Source organism: Podarcis liolepis (assembly GCF_965112155.1).
Source record: "Podarcis liolepis genome assembly, chromosome: 2".
Lineage (NCBI taxonomy): Eukaryota > Metazoa > Chordata > Lepidosauria > Squamata > Lacertidae > Podarcis > Podarcis liolepis.
Genome location: NC_139555.1, coordinates 83,444,774 through 83,466,520, shown reverse-complemented (window position 1 = coordinate 83,466,520; position 21,747 = coordinate 83,444,774). Strand labels below are relative to the sequence as shown.

Sequence of the window (21,747 nt, the reverse complement as noted above, 5' to 3'; positions counted from 1 at the left end):
GTGAATAGAGGTTGCACAGCTATCCCAGAAGCCAGAACATCAAGAGGGATTGCTGCTTTCACTGCGCAGCGATCCCTCTTGCTGTTCTGGCTTCTGAGATTCAGCATATTATTTTTTCTTGTTTTCCTCCTCCAAAAACTGGGTGCGTCTTATGGTCCGGTGTGTCTTATAGAGCGAAAAATACAGTAAGTCCTTTTGCCGACATGACACTGACTTCTGAAAGCCGTACCAAAATAAAATAAAATTCTAACTCCTCTGGTTTTTGTAGGCATTAAGATGCCAGTCTCTTTGAGTGGTAGATGACCATGTCCTACTCAGAGCAGATTGACTGAAATCCATGTACTTAGGTTAGTCATGTCCATTAATTCCAGCAAGTCTGCTCTAAGTATGTCTTAGTTGGATACCACCCTTTGTTTTTATTTCCATCAGTTGCAGCAATGTTGATCAAGCAATTACTGGATAAAAGCACACATTTTTCCCGATCCCCTCGAATAAAAAGGTGGAAAGTTTCCTTCCCCCACCTGTGCAAGTGATAGACCAGCAATGGCTCAAACACAGGGATGCTATGTATCACGTTTCAAAAGGTACTACGGCAGTCATAAATGCAAGTTTAGAATACACAAATACTTACAAATTAGAAGAAACCATACCTTTAGCACTTACATCTGGGGAAGAAATGGAGTAGCCATACAACCACATTATGGTCCCATGAACTCAGTAGCCCCACAGAAAAGCAGAAGGAATGCTGAGAACCAAAGTGTGCCTACAAAATTGTTCTGAAGTTGCAATATGTAATCAGCATACTTTGGAATGGATCCACTGACTTATTAGGGATACTCTGGAGTAAGCGTACAATAGGCTACAAGCAGGGATGAGGAAACTATGGCCTTCCAGATGATGCAGAACTGCAACTCCCATCATCCCTGGCTGTTGGCCATGCCAATTGGGGTTGATGGGAACTGGAGTCCAACGACTGTTGGGAAGCCACAGGTTCCCAACCACTACACTATTGCCTAAGTACCCAACGTAAATTATAGCTACTGTAGACTCGACAATGATGTTTGCTGTGTGTTTCTTGGTATGGGAGGTTTTCAGAAACCTCATTAATGTGTGTGGGTTTTTTGTTTTGGTTTGGTTTGGGTTTTTAAAAAAGGAGCATCACAAATAAGAAGATGAAACAAACCTGGTTCAGAAATTTCACTCCGCTAAAGAGCTGGAACTGCAAATGAGTACAAATACCTAGAAGAAGGAAGGCTGATCATATTTTCTAAGCTCTGGTCCAATAAACTTGAAAATGCATCTGATAAATAATTCACTTTAGAGTACCCTAATTAGATTTTATTTTTACATGTAGACATTCCCCCCTCCCCTCCCAGCCAAGACATTACCATTCACAGAATTCACAGAATTCATTAAGAAACTCAATTATTTACATCAAAATAACTCAGCAGAACAAACAATTAAGAAAAGAGCTGAGAAAACAGCTCATCCCAACTTTATCCTGAATTGGATCACTTGTGCATCTATCTACATACAGCATTATTGCTTGGAGAAAGTCCCATCTAGATGGAAAAAAATGGCTCCGGAAATGGCTCCGCTTGGTTTATTAACTGCACAGAAAGATCACTTTTCACAGGGAATATGCTAACCGCTTGAATCAGGAACAGTCCTGTTGATTTCAGTAGACCTAAGCTCTGTGTGTGTGTTTGTTTAGTACATAGTCAGTGAATGTCTCCCTTGAGTCTGAATCCCAAAACCAGTTACCCCAAAATTGTTTGAATACTACAACCATAAAAAAACCTTTCCTGATTCAAATCAGATTGTACCAATTATTTCAGCATTACTGACTATTAAGGCAGTACATACATAAGAAACGGAGCTCTTGAGGGATACAAAAACTCATCCATAATAAATCGGTGTAAACATTGCAGAGTTGCAGATTCTCCAAAACTTCCGTGCCCTTAAAATTTTATGCATTGCCTTCCTTCTCTGCTGAAATCATAAATTGATGAGCGACATAAACAGCACTTTAGCAACCACCTGGATCCTAAGAATCATTTGTAACAATTGTTTATCATGCAAGGCCATATATACTAAGAGGCAGGAACATCCCTTCGCTCTCAGTCTATGAAGTTTTGCTCCTTACTGATTTTTCCTATGTTTCAAGATGAATGTCATTGGCATCTACATTCCAATTAGCCAGATATTATGCTAGATCACATAACACAGCTGTATAAAACTAGGAGTGGCCAGTACATTCTGTGATATAGATTTTTCTGAACTGAGGTCATAGTCTAGTTAATATATAAATAATTATATTACATGTATGCTAAAGGTAAAGGCCAATGGATATGCAGGGTACATACTTTCCGGATAATTCAGGAACTTCGCAAAGAAATTCACTAAAGTCAGAAAGAATCTGAAAGATCTGTCCTTCTTCCAGCTTCTTCTCATGTTACTAGATTTACAATTCAATGAAAAATTACCAAAGACAGTCTAAGAAATGGGTACATTTCTGGCAAGGTAAGATAGGTCAGAGGCTCTCCCGACTCTGTCTAGCTAGCATGCATGTTATCTAGCCCAAGTTGGATAGAAAGGAGTGGGAAACGTTATCAAAAAATAGACGGAAAGTGCCTGAACGAAAAAATTAGGAGTCATAAATCTGATGGCTCTTTTACTACACCCAAAATATCTGGATAATGTAAACTTTATTGGACTTTATTGGACTCAGTATCCCATGAGCCACCTCACTGACGGTCCTACAAATTAAATATATCAATTAATCTGGTTTCTTCAGGGATTTTGGCACAGTCACCAAGTTCTGTATGAGACCCCTGAGAATTGATCAAATCAGCAGTATTTCATCATAACTGAAACATCTAGCTTAAGGGTTCAACTTGACAGTGGGCGGTTCAAGCCAGCTTCTTATTGTGATCCATATTCTGTACCGTAGCTAAAAACTCCAGGAGGAGCTTTGCCGTCTTCCTGGGCCGTTCCACGACTACCGAGTGTCCACAGTTTTCCAGAATGTGTACCTGACATCCAGGAATCGATTTTGCTAGGATGTCTGCTCCTGAAACATCTAGGACCTAGACGAGGAGAAAAAGGAGTCAACAAAAGAGGAACTGGTGTCACTCATGTGGATGACATGCTTGTCAAAGACCGTGGAAACATGCCAAAGGGGAAGCAGAGGGCAACCTTTTGCTCATTTCCTTGGCCTGGATCAGAAAAACTGTCAGAAGAAGCATTCAATAAAGGCTAGCATTGTGATATAATGTGCCTCTTAAGGATGGCGCGTTTTGTTTTAATTAAGGCTGACTTTTAAACAAAGTTGGCTCTAATGGAACGCCCAACACAAATAGCAAGGGCATGTGGGGGTTTTTTGGGGGGGTGTATGTGATCTTTATTTGGATTGCAGAGGAGGTGTCAAAGCTGCATCCCAGGTTCTGATCAGGGCCCCCACACTCTTACCATTCACTCTTGCATTCACACAACTGCTAACTGATCCAGTTGTGCCGTGGTTAGTTTGGCCCATATGAAAACATTAGCCGAGCAACACTCAACCAAACTGGAGGAGGTAACCAACGATAATGGGGATGCAAAAACAAAGAAGACACACACTCACACTCCCGGCAGCTGAGCACTAAACCTGAATTTAATATATAACCAAACACTGTATTGGTGTATCCCCCAGATTTGCATCAACCCACATTCGTTTTTTCCTGATGACAGTTCATTTCTATGGTGCCAAAGCACAGGAAGACTTCATGCAGTAAGAAATCTCACACAGATCTGTCTCCTGCTCCACCCCTATCTCCCAAGACCTCTGCCCTGCCCTCAGTTCCCCACACATTTCCTCCTTGCCTGCAGATCTGTAGCTAAGGACTGCCCCATTCAACAATCACGCTATTTCATTCTGTGTGTGTGGCATAAGCACATGAGCATACACAGAAACCACAGTGAGCTACCGTTTCCCCACGAACAAACACACAGAGCGTCGTGGACAAATGTTAAAACTGCCTATCGGTCCCATGAGAATGGCTGTCAGTGCTGGAACTTCTTGACATTTGAAGCAGCTCATCATGGTCAACTCTTGTGGACCAAAAATATCTCAGCTTGCAGGGCTGATTTGTACCAGCTCCAGCATTGCTGCAGTTGCTCAGCAACTAGGGACACGAATGCTGGGGGAGAAGAGAAAGAGATCAACTACCAGCAGGAAATAGGATACGATTGTTGGAGGCTTTCTGAACACCACATATCCTTAGCCCCCAAACCAATTCCTGTACCTGCTCATCCAAATCAGCCTTGCGTATATTCAGCTTTGCCCTCCGTCCCCATTCCCCCCCCCCACCGGCGCTCCTCCATACACAATCATTTCCTCCTCCTACTCACTGATAATTTCTTCACATTCCCCTCATTTGCTTCCCGTAGTTAACATTTTTCAGCTTTCTTCTTAACTGTGCCAGCAAATCGTAGAACAGTTCCCCTTTTTAGTTGTCATGGCAACGTCTCTCTCTCGCTAACTTACAGATCTCGTGCTAATGGTACCTTTTCTCAAAACACATTTGGAACTCGGGGTGAACTGGTATTCGGCACAACCTTTTTTTTAAAAAAAATCATACAACCCTCACTCATCCCTCAACCAACCATTCTGTACAAGTGTTGGAGCACAACATTCCCATTCAATTCAATGGGGCCAGCAAATTTGTATGCACAGGAATATGTGCACGGGTCTGCTGCCTCTGCCGAAATGAATGGGGAAATCTTTGAGCACATGTAAGAGTTTGGCGTGTCCAATGGAGAAGGAATGGGCAGATCAGTCGATTTGCACCTTGAGTCTGTGTATGCTCCACATTTTTATAGCACACAAACATACAACCCAAAGAATCCTGGGAACTATAGTCAGTTAATGGTGCTGGGAATTGTAGCTCTGTTAGAGGAACAATTGCAGTTTGAATGCGTGCATTCATTAAAAAGCAAGTTCTGTCCCATGACTGTTATTTTTAACTTTATAAAACTTGTATTTAAATATGTATTTTACTGTTTAAATACATATTTTACTTCAGCGTATGCATTTCTAAATGTATTTCACCCCAAAATGCATTTTTATTTTTACACATTTCATTAAGTTTTTTTAGAAGGGGGAAATCCAAAGAATAATGGTGTTCTAATCTGCACAAGGCAAGTCCGTCTCTTTAAAAATGTGGACCAACAAAATTCTCCTCTGCCTCTATGTGCAATTATCTCATCCAATATCATCCCCTCATCTCCCACTACATTTAATCAAGACAAAAGTCCACTTGAGCAGGCAGGGATCTTTCGTTCTCACACATTACATAGCAGGAAAATGAGCGGTAGAAGACAAATGCAAATGCAGCTTTCCTAATCTGATGAGGTGGGGTTTGGTCTTACACCACAGAGCACGTTTGCTAATTTTTAAGTTGCCGTCATTATCTGCCTGCTCTCCCTATTGGTTACTCTGCTGTTCTAATTTATCTTTATATGTTGCACTAAGGAGAGAAGAGGAGAAGGAAGCAGAAACAAATTGGCTGAGGCACCTGATCTTGCTTTCCCCAGATGATCTGCGTTGCAGCTTTGATCTTGCTCATGTTTTCATAAAGCGAGTTGACGGACTTCTCATCTGCAATCTCAAAAAACACTTTCCAGAAGAGGAAAAAGGAGGAGGAGGAGAGAGGGGAAAAAAATCAGTCTAGCTCAGCTTCATTGCAGACAACTCAAATTTTAACGAGCTGGGTTTTTTTAACCTTTTACTCCTATCTCCCCGCCCGAAGAAAACCATCATGCAGTTTGGGTCAATGAAACCGCAGAAAGAAGAAAAAGATTTCCCACAGCATAAATAACAAAAGGAAAACCTTCCTGGCCAGAGAGGGATGTGCACAAAAGCCTTTGGAGGAAGTTCCCTTTCTTCAAAGTCACTTGATGTGTGGCTGACATCAAAATCTGCATCCCCACGTCCTGTTCTTCCCAATACTTCCCCATATAGTTTAGGCCATAGGTGGGAATCTGTGCCCCTGCAGAAGTTGCTGGACTACAACTCCCATCATCCCTGACCACTGACCATGCTGGCTGCGATTGATAGGGTTTGGAGTCTAATTTTATCTGGAGGACCACAGGTTCTCCACCCCTAAGCTATGTGCCTGCAGTTCCAAACCTCTGCTGTGAGACACAACAGTCAAACAGAACCTCAAGATCCAGGAGGCTGTTGATCATACTCGATTCCAGGGGAAAGTGTCTAGCATGGCAGGAATGGGGAACTTGTGGTCTCCCAGGTGTTGTTGCACCACAATCCCCATCAGCCCCAGAAAAAATAAATCAGTTTGCAGGCCCCGCAACCCAGAAAATTGCGGGAGTTCTGCATGACAACCTTCCCGCCTTTTCCACAGGAACACACTCCAGTGGCTCACGTGACAAGTCGTGAGGCGGCATGCACGGTGCTCCCTGTCCATGCTTTGGGGCTTGTTTGTTTTGGGCCTGACATGAACGTGCCTTGTTATTTCAGCACGGAAAGTCAGGCCCAAAAGGTATAGCCTAAAAGAATGGCAGAACTTAGAGGGAGGAGGACAGCATAGAGAAATTACATGTGTCAATGACGTTCACTGCAACATGGTGGTGGTGAAGCAGTGGAACAGGCGTACACACTGTGGGAAGAATGTTAGAAAGTGGGGCCGAAGCGCTAGCCTTACAAACAGTTGAACTAATGCACTAAACCCCACGTGTGAATGCAGCTGTAGTCCCACTGATTCTGGAGGGCCAGAGGTCCTCTCCATCTCTGTGTATGACCATGAGGTTAGTTTCTGGCCTGTAAACTTCCCAAGGGTATGTGGCTGGTTGCTGTTGGCAACAATAAAATAATAAAATAAAATAAATAAAATAAGACCGGGTGCACCTTTGGTCTGAAGCAGAGGAGTTCTCCTTTCGTTCCTATGGTGGCATACACAAAGCCTCAGCGATCCCCACTGTTTCATTTCCTTAAAGACATTTTTAACAGGTGTGCTGCTTCAATACTGGGCCAAGCTGCCGTCCCATGGGCCTTAAAACCAAATCACACCATGGGGAGTGGGGGGAGCAGGCAAGCCTTTGACCCACGGTGTAGCCTGCACCTTCAGATAACAGAAGCGACCAGCACCAATTCCAATCCCAAGCTAGAGAAATGACATGATGCACTTACATTTGCGGTAGAAGTCATTGTGCGGGATGCGGACATCGACGAGGCCCTGCAGGATCTACAAACACATAATGGCGTCTTAGAAGAATGGTTTGTGGAGGGCAAGGCTCTCAGGGGCTTCTAGCCACTATGGCTATACTCTGCCTCCACTGTCAGAGGCATCGTGCTTCTCCACACCAGGTGGGGAGAGTGTTGCTGGGCTCAGGTCCTGCTGGCAGGCTTCCCACATGCATCTGGTTGGGCACTGTGAGACAGCATGATGCTGGAACAGACAGGCCCCTGGCCTGAACAAGCAGGGCTCTTATTACGTCCCCATGTTACGTAACAGGGCAAGCACACCGTGTCCATCTGCTCCCTCTCTCTTTCCCAGTAGGAGCGGTTTTCTGGGCACACCACAAAATCCACCTGGCAATTAGGACTCTTGAACACTTGAGCATTGCACAAAGCAGCCGAGGAGTAAACCCGCTTGGAGACGCACAGCAGCAAGTAGAGGCAGGGAACCTGGGCAAACAAGCTTTGGGGCTGCTAGAAGGAAGAGAGCCAGCATGGAACGCACTCAAACGAAAGATTACAAATCTGTAGGGCACGGCAGGGGAACCTGAGGCCTTCCAGAAGTTGCTGGACTACAACTCCTATTGTCCCCAACCACTAGGCACGCTGGCTAGGGAGGGGGGAAGGTGAAGGGCCTCAGGTTCCTCATCCAAGCTGTAAGGGGAAAGGAGGCACATCTTCCACATAGAGAAAGTTAGAATCCTGCTTTGGAAAGATCGCCGAGGGGAGGATGAATCACAGCTCTGCACAATTTTTAAAGCAATTGTTTTGCACTTTGCTTGCCCTGTGTAAACCCACGCAGCTCAGACTTCAAGGGAAATCAGGTTTCCCTGTCAGGGAAAGCTTGGTTCTTCAGAACAGGCTGCACGCACACACACACACACACACACACACACACACACACACACCACATCCATTTCACTTGTTCTTCCCAATTTTAAAAATCATATCTTGCATATAGCACCTTGGTATCTATCTGCTCTCTGTACAAACACCCACATGGCTACTAAGGAACATTCAGCACAGAGCTTGAGAAAGGTGGGGAAGAATTGATGCTGTGGAGAAGGAAAGCAATACCAACCAGATGAAAATTTAAAACACAATCTGAAGCAAGTGGCTCTGAGTTCAGCAGAGAACACTCCCAGGAGGCTGCGTATAGGGCTGCAGTTGTGCTAATCCTGTTATATTGGCCATTGTGCTAAAAGTAGGGCTGTCCCTTGCTATGTTGCGTGAGTGTGTGTTAGATAACCTGGACTCTCCTTGGAGGCTGTTGTGATGAGGTCCTACACTTCCAAATTTATCAGTACACCATGGGTTAGGTTCAAATCCATGGCTTTCAAAATCCGCTAGACCTCATGGATTTTGAGATAAGGAATTATATCTGAAGCTCAGAAACCGGAAAGCTAAACACGAGGTGTACAAGAGTGTGTTAATTTCCAAGTGTTACAATTTGTACAGTTTATTTGTGACTGAGGTACTGATTTGTTGGTATTAAAGGGTTAAGAAGCTCTAATCAAGACGCTCTAGTCACTGAGCAGCTGGAGGTCGTTAGGCTTCCAGGAATGTGAGTTTGTATAAATAGTCAACTCACTTGTGTGTTTGCCCCTCCCTTCCCCCTTCCTTTCTTTTGGAGCGTGTTTGCTGAAATGTGTGATTCTTCACCAGGGTTTTTTGTTTTGTGTAAACAAACCTTTTATTTGAGTTCCAAACCGCTTGCTCCAAGATTCCTTTATTGAAAAGATGCTGACTCTCCAGCCCTTCTTGAGCCGCTGTGCGAAATGCTCTGCTGTAATGGGACATTGTGGCATCGGAAGCGCACTGGACATTTGACAAGCATTAAACTAATTAAAGTTTAATGGGACAGGTTATGGATGTTTGTACGTCAAGAAGGAGATAAGGAGTGCAGTTCAGAGTGATTTATGAAAGGACTGGAGCGAAGACAGAAGCGGTTGCCGACAACGAAAGCCTTCAAAGCAGCTTGAGTCCTGCAACGTGCCTAGGAAAAGTTTTAAAGAGGCACTGCGCAGTTTGTACTCGCTGGAAGACGTCTTATTCCTCGAGGAGCCACCTCAGCAGCTGGGAGACGGTCTACAGGTCTGTGAGTATCGTTCCTAAGCCCCAGGGAGGATGGCAGAGTCCCAGGAAAGTTTTACTGTCCCATTTATGCGACTCAATGGGAAAAATTGGCAAGATTGGAAGGCTAGAGTAAGGGTTTGGTTGCAAGCAAAAGAGTTGTGGAGTTGTACTGAAGCACCGCCTTTACAGGCAGCTGCAGACGCGTCTGCAGAAGACAAAGCAGCAGCGGCAGCTTCACAGAAACGTGACAGGAAAGCCCAAGGTCTACTAGTTTTGGCAGTGGGACCAGAGCAAATGCCTTATGTTTCTGAGTTAAAGAACACGCATGAGGTCTGGACGGTTCTGCAGCGGCTAAATTCCAGAAACACTGCGGGGGCCAAGATCCATGCTACAAGATGTTTGTTTGATTTACGTCTCCAACCGGGAGCGTGTGTGAAAGAACATATTGCCAAAATGGTGTCTGCCTTTAATCAACTAAGACAGCTGGGCATTCCTTTCTCTATGGAGCAGCAGTCATACATTTTGTTGTCTTCTCTTGATAAAAGCTATGAGACTCTAGCTTTAACTTTGGAAGCTATGCCTTCATCTGAATTAACCCTTGAATACATTTCTTCTCGACTTGCTGATGAACAGGATAAAAGGCAAAGAGAAAGAGGTTTGTCTTCAAAGGGGAGTTATGCTGTGCCTAAGAGTGGGGATGCTGAGTTTGAGAACACAGTAAATGCTTTTGCAGCTAGACACTGTTTTCGCTGTGGTTCCTCTTCCCATTTAATCAGGAGTTGTACACGTGAACCTGGTCAAGACAGCACCAAGGCCGTTACCCCTAGTTACCAGACAAGGAGTTCCAGGGGACGTCGAAGAAGAGGAGGAGGTCGTGGCTACTCCCACAGCACACAGCACATGGCTTCAGCAATGGTGTTGATGCAAGGGCGTGGCCAAGGCAGCAATCTACGCTGGTTGATTGACAGTGGTGCATCTCATCACCTGGTGGCGCCATCTAGTGTCCGTTTGCAGAATTGCAGACATTTGCAAACCCTTAAAGTTGTGACAATGGCAGATTCAACTAAACGTTCCTTAGAGACCGTAGGCACAGTGTTTTTGAAGTGTTTGCAAACAGAAATTGATGCCTACGTGCTAAAGGGAATGAAGGGGTGTATTTTGTCTGTGTCAGAACTTGATAGAAATGGGTTTAAAACTGTGTTTGAAAATGGGGTTTGCACTATTTCAAAGAATAACGTGTCTCTTTTGCAGGTGAAATGCAGAAATGGGTTATATTATTTTGAGACAAGTCCAGATGAAGTTGAACAGGTTCATGCTGGTTGTGTGAACTCGCCTACCCATAATTCTTGTGTTCATTTATGGCATCGCCGTTTGGGACATATTAATTTTCAGTATGTTAAAAGACAACCTGAATTATCAGAAGGGTGCAAATTGAACAAATGTACTAAGTATTTGGATTGTACTGCATGCAAAAGGGCGAAGGTTCATAGATGCAGCTATCCCAGTTCAAATAGGAAATCTGACAAAGTATTCCAACTTGTGCATATGGACCTATGTGGCCCAATGCCTGTTGCTAGCATGGGGGGTTCGAGGTATGCACTGTGTCTCTCAGATGACAAAACAAAGGTTACATGGTTTTTTCCTCTCAAAACAAAAGCAGATACTGCAGAAACAGTTAAAAAATTGGGTTCATGCAGTAGAACTTGAATTCGGTACTAGAGTTCTTGCTTTTCAGACAGACAGAGGGTCAGAATTTACCGGGTCTGTGTTGCAGAATTTCTTTAAGAAAAAGGGAATTAAGCATCGTCTGTCTACACCTTATTCCCCCCAAGAAGGAGGCGTGGCCGAACGTAAAAACAGGGTTCTGCAAGAGTTGGCAAACTCTATGTTGTTTGATGCTAAACTTCCTCAAAGTTACTGGGCGGAAGCCTGGCAGACGGCTACTCATGTTCTGAACCGAGTATATAATTCGGTAATTGATACTACGCCATATTTTGCTTTATATGGGAAGAAGCCCAAAGTTAATTACTTTCGGGTGTTTGGATCTCAAGCCTATGTACTTATCCCAAAAGCGTTAAGGAAAAAGGGAAGTCCAAGGGCTAGGAAACTCATCTTTTGTGGGTACGAACCACATGCCAAATCTTGGAGGTTCGTGAACCCAGATGGGGATACTACAAGAGTGGTCCTCAGTAGGAGCGCTGAATTTTGTGAGCAATCCGGATGGACTCACTTACATGCTAATCCTGACATTTTGAGAGATGATTTAGGCATTTATGCTGAGAAAGAAAGTCCAGAGGGTGATGAGCCAGAAGGGGACGGTGCACATGGTTCAGATGCAGATTCTGACCAGGCACAAGGTTCTTCTCCTAAGGTAGAAAAGCCAGAATCTAAGAGTGTTCCAACATCGCCAGTCAGTAGGCCTAGCAGACAGCAAAAGCGAAGCAGGTCGCCTGCAACACCAAGCCCAAGGGAGGTATCTAAACGGAGGTCTTTATCCCTAGAGGCACGTCTAGACATAAAGTCTGAGACAGATTCTGACAGCCAACGGTCAGAGGGGGCACAAGAGGAGCAATTGCGCAGGTCAAAACGTGCCACAAAGGGCAAGCCGCCAGAGCGGTTTAAGGTGACAAGTGTATACTTAAATATGGCACAGTGTGAGCCAGATAGCTATGTAGAGGTACAACAGCTTCCAAGCTCAGAAGCCGCAAAGTGGCAGGAAGCAATGGAAAAAGAGATGGCTTCAATGAAGTCTCTCGGTGTGTTTACAAGTACAGAGCTTCCAAAAGGGCAACAAGCTGTAGGTTGTCGATGGGTATATCGTTTAAAGCCCACAACTACTGAGGAGTTGCAATATAAAGCCCGACTAGTTGCAAAAGGGTTTTCACAGCGCAAAGGAGTTCACTATTCTCAAATTTATGCCCCTACTTCAAGACCGGAGTCATTAAGAATGCTTTTAGCCTCTTCAGCTAAGAAGGGAAATAAGCTGTTTCATTTTGATGTCAATGTGGCTTATTTAAATGCAGACTTACAGGAGGAAGTCTATATGACGCCACCACCAGGTTTTGAAGGAGACAAGCCAAACCAGGTCTGGCGCCTACACAAATCCATTTATGGGTTGAAACAGTCCGCCCGTAATTGGAATTCCTGCTTAAACGATGCTCTAGAGAGCATGGGGTTCAGAAAGAGCGCAGCAGATGCGTGTCTTTATCTAAAAGGCTCGGGATGTGAACAAGAAGCAGTCTTGATATTTGTTGACGATTTATTATACAGTGGAAAGGACGATAAACTTGCACAACAATTTGCCACAAAGCTTGGAGAAAAGTTTCAGATAAAATCACTAGGCAATGTATCTGTTTATCTAGGAGTTAAAATTCAGCAAGATGAAGATGGGAACTATTGGCTCAGCCAAGAAGCTAAGATCCAGCAGTTGCTGGAAAGGTTTAAAATGGACAACTGTGCTGGTGTTAAAACCCCAATGGAATTAAGTTACACAAAGGATGCTCAAACTGAGCAACAGACAGAGTTCTGTAATCCCGGGGTTTACCAGTCAGCGATAGGCAGTCTACTCCACATTGCACAGTGGACTCGGCCCGATATAACATATGCTGTCAACATGCTGTGTAGACAAGCTGAAAAACCATCAATGCATGCTTGGCAAGGAGTAAAAAGAGTTTTAAGGTATCTCCAAACTACCAAAAGGTTTCGCTTAAAACTATCAGCAGAGGGCAGCACACAACTTGAATGTTGGGCTGACAGCAGTTGGGCTGATGCTGGACCAGATAGAAAATCAGTGTCAGGAATGGCGATAAAATTTGGAAATGCACTAATTGGTTGGAGATCAAGAAAACAATCACTTATAGCTTTAAGTTCAACTGAATCTGAGTTCAATGCATTATCAGATGTATGTAGAGAACTGGAATTTTATAAGCAACTGGTACAAGAATTGTTTGGAGAATGTTCCCTACCTATCAGAGTGTGGGAAGACAATCAACCTTGTATTAAACTAGCTAAATCAGGTCAATTCAAGGCACACACAAAACACTTGGATATCCGTTATCAAAATGTATGCCAAAGTGTAAAACAAGGTTTAATTGAACTAAAGTATTGTCCAAGCAAAGAAAATCTCGCAGACGGTTTTACAAAAGCTTTGAGTCCGCAATCTCATAAATGTTTCTGTTCAGGTTTAAATTTGAATTAAGGTTGGTACAGCTCAGTGTTACGAGCGAGAGGGGGTGTTGGTATTAAAGGGTTAAGAAGCTCTAATCAAGACGCTCTAGTCACTGAGCAGCTGGAGGTCGTTAGGCTTCCAGGAATGTGAGTTTGTATAAATAGTCAACTCACTTGTGTGTTTGCCCCTCCCTTCCCCCTTCCTTTCTTTTGGAGCGTGTTTGCTGAAATGTGTGATTCTTCACCAGGGTTTTTTGTTTTGTGTAAACAAACCTTTTATTTGAGTTCCAAACCGCTTGCTCCAAGATTCCTTTATTGAAAAGATGCTGACTCTCCAGCCCTTCTTGAGCCGCTGTGCGAAATGCTCTGCTGTAATGGGACATTGTGGCATCGGAAGCGCACTGGACATTTGACAAGCATTAAACTAATTAAAGTTTAATGGGACATGATTCACAGTGGGTTTTGTTTTTTAAGTTGGAAAAAAATAGGACTTCCTATTATCTTTTTTTAAAAAAAATAATATTTATTAAAAGTTTAAGAATTAAAGAAAAAGAGAAAAAAGAAAGAGAAAAAACAAACAGCACAAATCAACACACTACAATACATACAAAAAAGCAAAAAACACAATACATCAAAACAAAAACAAAATCAAAAACAGTTAAAAACAAATCCAGTATTTCCATATCTTTATCTTTCGTTAACCTGTTTCATCGACCTCCTCACACCTCCCTTTTTGTATTCTAGTTATTAATTATTCCAGCAAATCCTTTCCACCTTTCACTATTTTCTGTCATTTAATTATCTTAATTTAATTTTAACCTTATCTTACCATTAAAACCCTAAAACATATTTGCACTTAACTCCTTATAACATTTCTACTAAAGCCATATAATTTCATTCCATCATTTTTCTAATACTCATTAATTTTACAACATTTCTCTAAAATTATTATTATTTTTGTCAGGGGTTCAGGAGCAGAGGCGAGGGCAAGGGAGGAAACAGAGAGCGAGGGGGAGGAGTCCGAAGAAAACATGAGTGATGAAGACGACCCGAGATCTCCGAGTCTTTCCAGTGAATCAGAAGATTCACAGAAAGGAGCGCCAGTGGCCCGAGCAAGGGGGGAGCCTAGGGGGACACCCCAGGAAGAAGGGTCCAGAGGGGGTTCAGAGGGCAGCAGTTGGAAATCGGGGCCAGCGTCACCAATAGAGCGCAGTGGAGAGGAAGGGCGCCAGGTATCGAGCTCTGGCAGCTCGCAGCAGGGGGCAGGGCATGAGTCAGGAGTGGCCACACCTCCATCGGGGAGCGAAGAAACGGTCAAGCGGAAAGTGGAAGGTTGGGCGCGCGCGCCAAGTTCAAATGCACAGGAAGGCGGCGCAGTAAGCAGCCCGGAAAGGGAGCCAGGTCCTAAAGCCCGACGCAAGGAGACAGAAGGGTCCGGGGGGTCAGCGTCAGAAGAGTCCAGGAAGGAAGAGACCACGGGGGGCAGAGGGACCCAGAGAAGAACGGTCAGGCGGAAAAGGTGGAGTAAGGCTAGGGTATTAAGTTGGTGTACAGGGGGCGGAGACTCAGACGGAGCTTCGCCGGTCTAGCTTATAAGACGTAGAGCTGCACGCGGCAGCTTGAGAATGGAAACTGTAACTCAATAAAGACTTTTATAAAGTGAACGCTGGCTAGCGTGATCCTGTGTGAGCTAGGATCTGGGAGCAGCTCTGACAATTTTTTAAACTTTTTTCCAATCTTCCTCCACCGTCTCTTCTCCCTGGTCTCGGATTCTGTCAGTCCTTTCTATCAATACCATATAGTCCATCAACCTGGTGACCTTCTGTCCGAGGCTCTTAACTCTCTTCCATGTCCCTTCTGCAGATCTTCTTTATATTTATACATGCACTTTACTTTATCTTGTGCTGATCTTGTTCTTAATTTCCTTCCTTTGGCGTTGAGGAGTAGATCTCGGGGAAACTCCAACCTAACAATGTGTTTATTCCCTCTTGACAGGTTAGCCCATTCTCCATAGTCAGAACTAAAATCCAAAAGATATTTCAGAACGCCCCTCTCCCCCTGACCCAAATACAGTTCCCAAAGGCCAGAGCATCCCTGCATAGGAGGATCTACAAGCAGGGCTCCATCCCACCACGTCTGGCTTTCTCTAGATTCGATCATAAAGGGCAACAGCTTATGCTCATCAAATTGCCTCTGGGAGGCCGAGGCTCTCTTCACTTGAATTACTTGAAGTTCGACAACATTCTCCTTCGTTTTCTCCACAGCCTGCCATGTCAAAACAGATTCCTGGGTCAATTCCTGAGTGATTTCTGTATAAGTATTCCCTTTTTGTCCCGACTCAGTCATTTTTTGCCCCAAATTGTCAATTTTAATAATCCTCACATCCATCTTCTCATGAAGCTTTTCCAGTAAAGCACTTGTCTTGCAAAATGCAATCACTAAAGCTTCTTCTGTCAACATTCTAATCCAAGGTCAGACTCTGGTTCTCACGCTTTTTAATCTCTGCAGCTGGAAAATTCCCCAGCTCCACTCGTGCCAGTTACTTTTTTTGCTCCTTTTTAAGTGCAAAAGGAAACAATGGAAACAATATATTTCTCTTATTTAACTATCTGTCAACATACGTTTTATTCACAGTCAATGCACTTTCCCAAAACTTCAATCTTTACTGGCATCCCGTTCCCAGGTTCGAAACGGTGGTGATTTATCTTTCTTCACTCTCTCTCCTGCAGGCTTAAACAATCTAAAATTTCCCCCCTCTTCTCCTGCTTCCAAGGGGGGTTTAGTAATTTCAACCGATGGAGATTTAATCCTTTACAAAAGACTTTCCAGGCTTTAGCTTGCAACGTCTTTGCTTCAATCTATTTACAAAAGAGGAAGGCGGACTTCCTGTTTGAAGCCTTCCCGTTTCGATGCCAAATTAAGAAGTTTAAAGATCCAATTTTCCGTTCTACTCACGGGTTGTTGTTTAGAGTCCAATTGTCCACAGGAAAAAGTCAGCGCTCTCCGGCAACAGCAATGCGGCTTCACTCCGTGAAAGAAGCAGTCGATTCGAAGCACCACGCCGCTCACCCCACGTCGCTCCAGATCCCCGAAACCGGGTTTCCCCGCGAGTAGGGGAGGCGCATAAGGTGCCAGCCGAATCCCACGTCCACAGGCTTCTTCCACCTGTGGTTTTTGATGGGTCTCCGCCTCGCCGTGGCGGTCCAGACCCTGATTTCCACGGAGCGGATTCCTCCAGATCAGAGGAAATCCGCCATTGCCGGAGGCGCTAACCCGGAAGTAGGACTTCCTATTATCAAGCCTACCTAGGGACCAGGAAGCAGCTGTACAGGTGCTGAACTAAAATTTTAAGGATTAAAGGGGCAGAATTCATTCATAAATAGTAATTGAAGCCCTTCTTTTTTCAACAAGACCTATAACTGGGTTTTGTTTTTGTTTTTTAACCCCCGTCTGTAGATGTGTTAGATTTGAAACTGTCTTTACATAGAAAATCGTTTCATTTTTACATAGGAAACACTTCTTGTTTTTATTGCTGTTGTATTCGTTGTCAAATTGCTTTAAGGCACTTTATAGGAAGCGATTCACAAATGGAATTCATTCATTAAAATGCATCTTACCTCAGAATCGGTACAAGCCAACCAGTTAGGAGGCCACATCGTGGGTGGCGGGAGGAGGGGGTGGATACTGTACTTTGCTTTAATCAAATGTTTACCAAGGCAGCAACCAGCCTCGACTTAAGAAGAACAGCCTTGGGGTGGGGGTGAGGGGGCTACAGAAGATTCCCAATTAAGGGCGCCTCTGCCATTCATACTTCTCACCTGCTGGGGCACTTTGAAGCGTACGTATGAGCAAAGCTTTAACATTTCTGCCATTTCCTCCGGGGTGGATGGAATCAGGGGAATCTGGCTGAGGGACTTAGACTCCTTCAGCTCCCTCAGTTGCTTAACAAATTTGCTTTCCGCGACAGGTGGCAGCCCTGCAGGAAAAAAGAGAAGAACAGCCATATGCTGAGCTCCAGAAGCAACGCAATAGGTAGGCGGCCTTGACAAGCCTTTAATTCCTCCAACAATCCCTCCAGAGAAAACATGCCAATTATTTCTTAAAGTCACAAGCAAGGAAGGAGGGGGTGGGGGGTGTCAGGACCTGACTTAATCTTATCTCCCAAGTACAGAACCACCACGTTCGCCACGTAGGGAGAAATGACACTTTGAGTTGCACACATGGCTGTCACCAAGGCACCTCCTGCACGTTTGGATTCCTCTTGGGATATCAAAGGCAAAGATAGCCAGGGTGGGGCCCTCCAGATGTATCTAGACTACAATTCCCATCATCCCTGGCCATTGACTGGGACTGACAGGAGTTCAGTGATCCAAGCTCTGGGGCAGGCATAGGCAAACCCATGACTACAATTCCCATCATACCTGACCACTGGTCCTGTTAGCTAGGGATGATGGGAATTGTAGTTCCAAAACATCTGGAGGACCGGAGTTTGCCTATGCCTGCTCTGGGGGATACCGTGTCGGCCACCTTTCATCTAGGGTGACTCAGACTCATGGTGAGCTGCATTTCCCAACCATTGCTGAGTGCTGCTGCTGGTGGAGGGCCTGCAGGATGCTCAGCACTTTGATGTGTTGACATTAAGATTAGGAAGAAGGTAGTTAGACACTGATTTGGTCTTTCCAATAACAGCCATGTGTCTGTTATAACAGAATGGGACTTTTCTGTAGCAGGTCCCCATTTGTGGAATGTTCTCCCCAGGAAGATTTGCCTGGCTCCTTCATCAGCATCAGAATTTATTATTTATACCTCGCCCATCTGGCTGGGTTTCCTCAGCAACTCTGGGCGGCTCCCAACACAATATTAAAAACACAATAAAACATCAAACATTAAAAACTTCACTGAACAGGGCTGCCTTCAGATGTCTTCTAAAAGTCAGATAGTTGTTTATTTCCTTGACATCTGATAGGAAGAGGGCGTTCCACAGGGCGGGCATCACTACCAAGAAGGCCCTCTGTCTGGTTCCCTGTAACCTCACTTTTGCAGTGAGGGAACTGCCAGAAGGCCTCAGTGCTGGACCTCAGTGTCCGGGCTGAATGATGGGCAAGGAGACACTCCTTCAGGTATACTGGGCCAAGGTCATTTATACACCTTTAGGCACTGGGCAAAAATGTTCCTCTTTAACCAAGCCTTTGGTTGACTGATATTCAGTGCCCTTTTAAAATGGGAGGAGGGTGAATAGGGTATTAATGAAGATGATGTAGGCCTGCTCTTAACTACAAGGGCACAGGGGTTGCCAAGGTAGCAAACACATGAATGCTGCTTTTACCTAGTGTCTTAACATGTAAACATTGAGCCTAATTCTAGCTTTTAATAGGAGGTGTGGAGCTAAGCTGGATGAATCCTGAGCCAAAGTGATGTGTCTTGGAGGGTTTGGCAGCTTGTTAGGGATGAAGTGGGATGTCTATGAGGTAGTACAAATCGAAGCTGGGTTCCCTGAAGCACTTTGTGGTGCCTCAGTGATCCGGAGATAAAGAAAGGTGCATATTAGCATCTGCTGAAAAGTAAAGTACAGGTTACCCTATGAAAAAATAACATCAGGGTGGAGAGATGTGGGAAGGAGTAGCAAACACCACAATGGAGAGAAGCAGGAAGAAGAGCCTCACTGTGGCTGACAAGTTGGTCTTGTAATCCGAGTGAATGATCTTACCTAAAAAGTCAATCCCTTTTTGTTCCCTCCACAATCGACTTTACAAGGTGCCTAGAACAAACACCCCTGGACTTCTCTTTTGTTTGCAACTTGACAGGTGTTAATCAATTGCACACCCAAACTGTAAAGGCTACCCTTTCAGGTAAACCCCTGTGGCAATCCTTCTGAAATCTGGCAGGATTCACACCTTCAGAAGGAGTGTCCTTGTCTACGGATTTAATCCAATTCTGATCCAAAATAAAGTTTTAGATGTTTCCTTTTAAAATGGGGGTAGGGGAGAATGAAGCTGCCCAGCACAACACCCCCTGGACATATTTGCTTACAATTTGGCAGGCTTTAACCACTCAGGAGCAGCTATGAGGTCTGCAAATTTCATTCACTTCTGCCAAAAGCAGAATTGTGAATTGGGTGGCGGTGGTGGTGGCAGTGGCGAAAAGAAGGGGACTTAGACTGACCGCAGCCCAAATCACAGAATCATAGGGCTGAAAGAGACCCTGAGGGTCATCTAATCCAACCCGCTGCAAGGCAGGAATCTCAACTAAAGCATCCGTGTCAACTAAAGCATCTGTGTCAGGTGGCCATTCCACCAGGCAGCCAAAGCACCTTTGACATGAGCAGACTGTTTTCCAAAGCACCAGGTCAGGAACCAATCAACTCCTGTGGTTGGTGCACATCCTGAGTATTTAAATTCACCAGACACATGGACCGTGGACACATCTCCTGCCTCAGGAGGCGAAGTTCATTTGTGGCACTCACCCGCAGGGCATACAAGACTTAAGCTGCAGATCTCCGCTGGGTACTGAGCAGCATAAACTCCTGCAACGTTTCCGCCCATGGAAGTTCCAAGTAGATGGAAGGGTTTCCTGTTCAGATTGATACATTCAACAAACTGAAAGGATAAAAAAAACCAACACTTGGGTTACTATGGGGCAGGCAGCAACTGCAGTAGAGTTGGGAGAGATTAGAGGAACTGGATTGGAAATTAATACTCACACAATTAAAAGCGCATGAGATGCAGCACCATAAGAGATGTTAAGGGGCAGCCCAGAGGAAGTTAGGCTATGTGCAGTGCCCTACCTGGCTCTTCTTTCGGTAGTATTAAGAAAGTATTAGTGTTGCTTATGGTTGGGGAAATTGGCTTAACTGTGCTGGGAAGAAGAAGAAGAGTTTGGATTTGATATCGCGCTGTATCACTACTCGAAGGAGTCTCAAAGCGGCTAACATTCTCCTTTCCCTTCCTCCCCCACAACAAACACTCTGTGAGGTGAGTGGGGCTGAGAGACTTCAGAGAAGTGTGACTGGCCCAAGGTCACCCAGCAGCTGCATGCGGAAGAGCAGAGACGCGAACCCGGTTCACCAGATTACGAGACTACCGCTCTTAACCACTACACCACACTGGCTCTCTGAGCAGGTACTGCAACTTTAACAGCAGCCAAATTCTATCCTAGGTCTGGGAAAGCTAAAAACAGGCATCGAAACCCTCTTCAGGTATTCAGAGTAAATGTGTGGAAAGGGTAGTGTTTATTTATCTCATTTATATCCCACCTTTCCTCCAAGCTGGCGTACATGCTTCTCCCCCTCCTCACTGAATCCCCACAACAACCCTGTGAGGTAGGTTAGGCTAAGAGACAGTGACTGGGCCAAGGTCACCTAGCGAGCTTCATGGACAAGTGGGGATTCAAACCTTGGTCTCCCAGGTCTTAGTCTGACACTCTAACCACTGCACCAGGCTGGCTTTCTGTGTGCACACAACCCCATCCTCTTTGTCCTCATCCCTACAGGAAAATTTTGCTCATCAGTCACAAAGGTCTGAAGGGGGCTTCTGGGCATGTCCGGTGCGTGTGGAGTTAAAAGAGGGGAGGGGTGTGCAAAGAAGCCCCCGCCCCCAACATCCCCATGAAAGTCAGCTTCACTTCAGACCAGACCTTCCCATGCTGAGAGGGAAAATCTGATGAGGATGTCTACATGTGTCTGAGGGAATGAACATAGAATCCTTGAGATCCAGAACCCTGTTAAGACAAGGCTCCTGATCACAGGGGGTATTCTAAGTAAACTCTGATGATTCCTCCAATCTCCCTTCAGGGCGTGCGTGGCCAACATGGAAAGGTTTGAATAGGCGCCCGACGTCCACAGTGACATTGTAGGTGGGACTTGTGGGTGCACCCCTCCTCACCCTTCATTTTAGCCCTCAGGTAAATGGGGCTTCTGTCCCCAGGGGTTCAGAACAGCGGCCTTCAACACTGCTAAGTGGACAGACAGGAAAACCAGCACATCCTATGAACAGGCCCAAAGCAACTGAAAACAAACCTCTTACCAGAGAGAAAGCTTGCGAGCTAAGAGTTTGATGGCTGTCCACTGATTCTCAGACCCTGGCTCTGAATTGTCTTTTTAATATGTTTGATCCACTTATGTTTATGGAAATGCTGAGAGCATAAACAAGTCTGACAAAGCGGGCCACATATTAGCAGCTCAGCTGCTGACAGAAAGGAGAGGGCCATTTCTACAAGGTAAAGACGCTACTTCTTTGATAACTTCTCATAACTCAGGATGTACGGGAGAT

The 21,747-nt window shown here is 44.8% G+C and overlaps 1 protein-coding gene across 7 annotated transcripts in view; it reads right to left on the bottom strand.

Annotated features, from left to right (window-relative positions):
* Window positions 1-1,589: 1,589 nt before the first annotated feature.
* Window positions 1,590-21,747, bottom strand: part of ABHD6 (abhydrolase domain containing 6, acylglycerol lipase) — a 53,575-nt gene continuing 33,417 nt past the window's right edge. For all 7 annotated transcript variants that reach the window (XM_083489410.1, XM_083489411.1, XM_083489408.1 and 4 more), the window contains exons 5-9: window positions 19,944-20,076; window positions 17,299-17,456; window positions 7,190-7,244; window positions 5,559-5,659; window positions 1,590-3,089 (exon numbers count right to left, since the gene is read on the bottom strand). In XM_083489410.1, the coding sequence (XP_083345536.1) occupies window positions 2,913-3,089; window positions 5,559-5,659; window positions 7,190-7,244; window positions 17,299-17,456; window positions 19,944-20,076 (624 nt within the window). In that variant the 3' untranslated portion in view covers window positions 1,590-2,912. The remainder of the gene's footprint in view (window positions 3,090-5,558; window positions 5,660-7,189; window positions 7,245-17,298; window positions 17,457-19,943; window positions 20,077-21,747) is intronic.